This window comes from Canis lupus, chromosome 14 (genome assembly GCF_048164855.1).
Source record: "Canis lupus baileyi chromosome 14, mCanLup2.hap1, whole genome shotgun sequence".
Classification (NCBI taxonomy): Eukaryota; Metazoa; Chordata; class Mammalia; order Carnivora; family Canidae; genus Canis; species Canis lupus.
In genome coordinates this window covers 30201173-30203522 of record NC_132851.1, presented here as the reverse complement: position 1 = coordinate 30203522, position 2350 = coordinate 30201173, and the positions used below count along the sequence as shown (strand labels likewise).

The 2350-nt window shown below is 41.0% G+C and overlaps 1 protein-coding gene across 1 annotated transcript; it reads right to left on the bottom strand.

Annotated features, from left to right (window-relative positions):
• Window positions 1-326: 326 nt before the first annotated feature.
• LOC140603852 (L-lactate dehydrogenase B chain-like) lies at window positions 327-1639 on the bottom strand. Its single transcript, XM_072774519.1, has one exon. It carries the CDS (start codon window positions 1550-1552, stop codon window positions 548-550), a length of 1005 nt encoding a protein of 334 aa, XP_072630620.1. The 5' UTR covers window positions 1553-1639; the 3' UTR covers window positions 327-547.
• Window positions 1640-2350: the final 711 nt, after the last annotated feature.

The following is a 2350-nucleotide window of genomic DNA, read 5'->3' as shown; positions in this document are numbered from 1 at the left end:
CTCTGAGTGCAGTTTCTAATATTCAGATCACAATAGGTGTGTAATAATGAGACTTTAAAAAATTGCTATAAAAGTTATTTTAAAATTAGTAATTTAGAGACACATGGGTGGCTTAGCAGTTGAGTGTCTACCTTTGGTTCATGGGATCCGGGATCAAGTCCCACATTGGGCTGCTTGCGGGAAGCCTGCTTCTCCCTCTACCTGTGTCTCTGCCTCTCTCTCTGTGTCTCTCATGAATAAATAAATCTTAAAAATAATAAAAATAATAAAAAAAATAATAATAAAATTAGTGATTTAGACGAGAAACGAGGTTTTCATCCTACAGATTTTTTTTTTTTTTTTAGAAGCACACTACGGTAGTTAATTTTATTTGTTCAAGGCTCATATTGCAAGCATTAAACCAAGCATGGGCTTTGATTCTGTGAGCCAAGATTCACATATTTAGGAAGATAAAAGCAAACTGTGATCCATGTATATGGATGAAAAACTAAAGGCTCACAGTTAATTACATCATGGTTTTAAATTTCTATAGCCTAGAAGCCAGAAGTCACAGATCTTTTAGGTCTTTCTGGATATCCCACAAGGTATCTGCACTTTTCTTGAGCTGGGCAACCTCATCATCCTTCAGCTTCTGATTGATCACACTGGTTAAGCCCCAAGTGTTCAGGATACATGGAAGACTCAGGAAGACTTCATTCTCAATACCACACATGCCCTTCACCATTGTTGACACTGGATGAATCCTGGAGAGATTTTTCAACATGGATGCAATGAGATCAGCCACACTTAATCCAATAGCCCAGCTGGTATATCCTTTTAGCTTGATGACTTCATAGGCACTTTCAACCACCATCTTATGCACTTCCTTCCAATTTTCACTGTCGTTGTCTGTTCCCATTTCTGGATTCAGTTCCTGAAGAGAAACACCTGCCACATTCACTCCACTCCACACAGCCACACTTGAGTCACCATGTTCTCCCAAAATCCATCCATGGCAGCTCCTGGGATGAATGCCAAGTTTTTCAACCATAAGATAGCGAAATCTAGCAGAATCCAGATTACACCCACTTCCAATCACACGGTGCTTGGGTAGTCCACTTAGTTTCCAGGTAACATATGTAAGAATATCCACTGGGTTGGAAACCACAATTATGATACAATCAGGACTGTACTTGACTATCTGAGGAATAATGAATTTGAAGACATTAACATTCCTTTGCACCAGATTGAGGCAGCTCTCTCCTTCCTGCTGGCGGACTCCTGCAGTCACCACTACAATCTTAGAATTGGCAGTCACAGAGTAATCTTTATCTGCCACAATTTTAGGTGTCTGTAGAAATAAGCTCCCATCCTGTAGATCCATCATTTCTCCTTTGAGTTTATCTTCTAAAACATCCACAAGGGCAAGTTCATCAGCCAGAGATTTTCCCAGAATGCTGATGGCACATGCCACACCAACTTGTCCAACACCCACTACAGTGATCTTATTGTTTGGGATTGCAGCCTCTTCTTCTGCAACTGGTGCAATCAGTTTTTCCTTAAGAGTTGCCATTGTGCCCCGAGACCAGCGGCTGTAAGGGTCGCGGGAAGGAGACCAGGTTAGCTGCGCACGTCTCCTCCGGTGCAGGATCCGCAAGGAGAGAGGCCATCCTACAGATTTCTTATGATGAATTTAGTGTTTCAGATATAGGGCACATCTGTCAGAAGGTAAAATAGAGTCTAGTATCACTGAATATGTTTGACCTAAAAATGTATAAGCCCAAAATATTGGCAGCAATCAGGCCTGATTTTGGACGTGAAATTCTGAACGGTTCATTGTTTTCTTGGATCATTAGCATGCCAAGTTCCTAGATGGAATTTGGAAATCTTTTTTTTTAATTTTGGTGTTTAGTTTTGATTCCAACAGGACAGATGTCTCTAGCCATCTCCATTATGTCTATCAGCTGTTGGTTTATGGCTCTATATTCACCTCAATGTCTCGTTCCAAGTCATGCTCATTTTCTGTCTGCATGCCGAGCTAGAGATGGACAGGACACCTGTTTGCCATATCGGGAATGACATGTGTTAATTTACCCATCCTGATCTTAATGTCTGTCTCCTTCTTTATGCATTAAAGAAATTGCACTTACTGGATGCACTGGTCAGTGTTTTCAGATGTAATCTACACTGGATAGAAGCCTCTATACCTTCCCCTGGTCTGTTTCCAGACTTGCTCAGAACATGTTGTTTGTAGCCTACATCTCTTAATTACCTGTGTCCCCACTGGCATTTATTATTACTCTTGTAAATCGTCATCACCTGCTCAGCATCCAGGCCTGCACATTTATATAGACAAAGAGCCAAGAGGATG

What these genes read in the sequence shown, in the direction of transcription:
- LOC140603852 (XM_072774519.1), bottom strand. Translation starts at nt 1,552, where the DNA reads ATGGCAACTCTTAAGGAAAAACTGATTGCACCAGTTGCAGAAGAAGAG.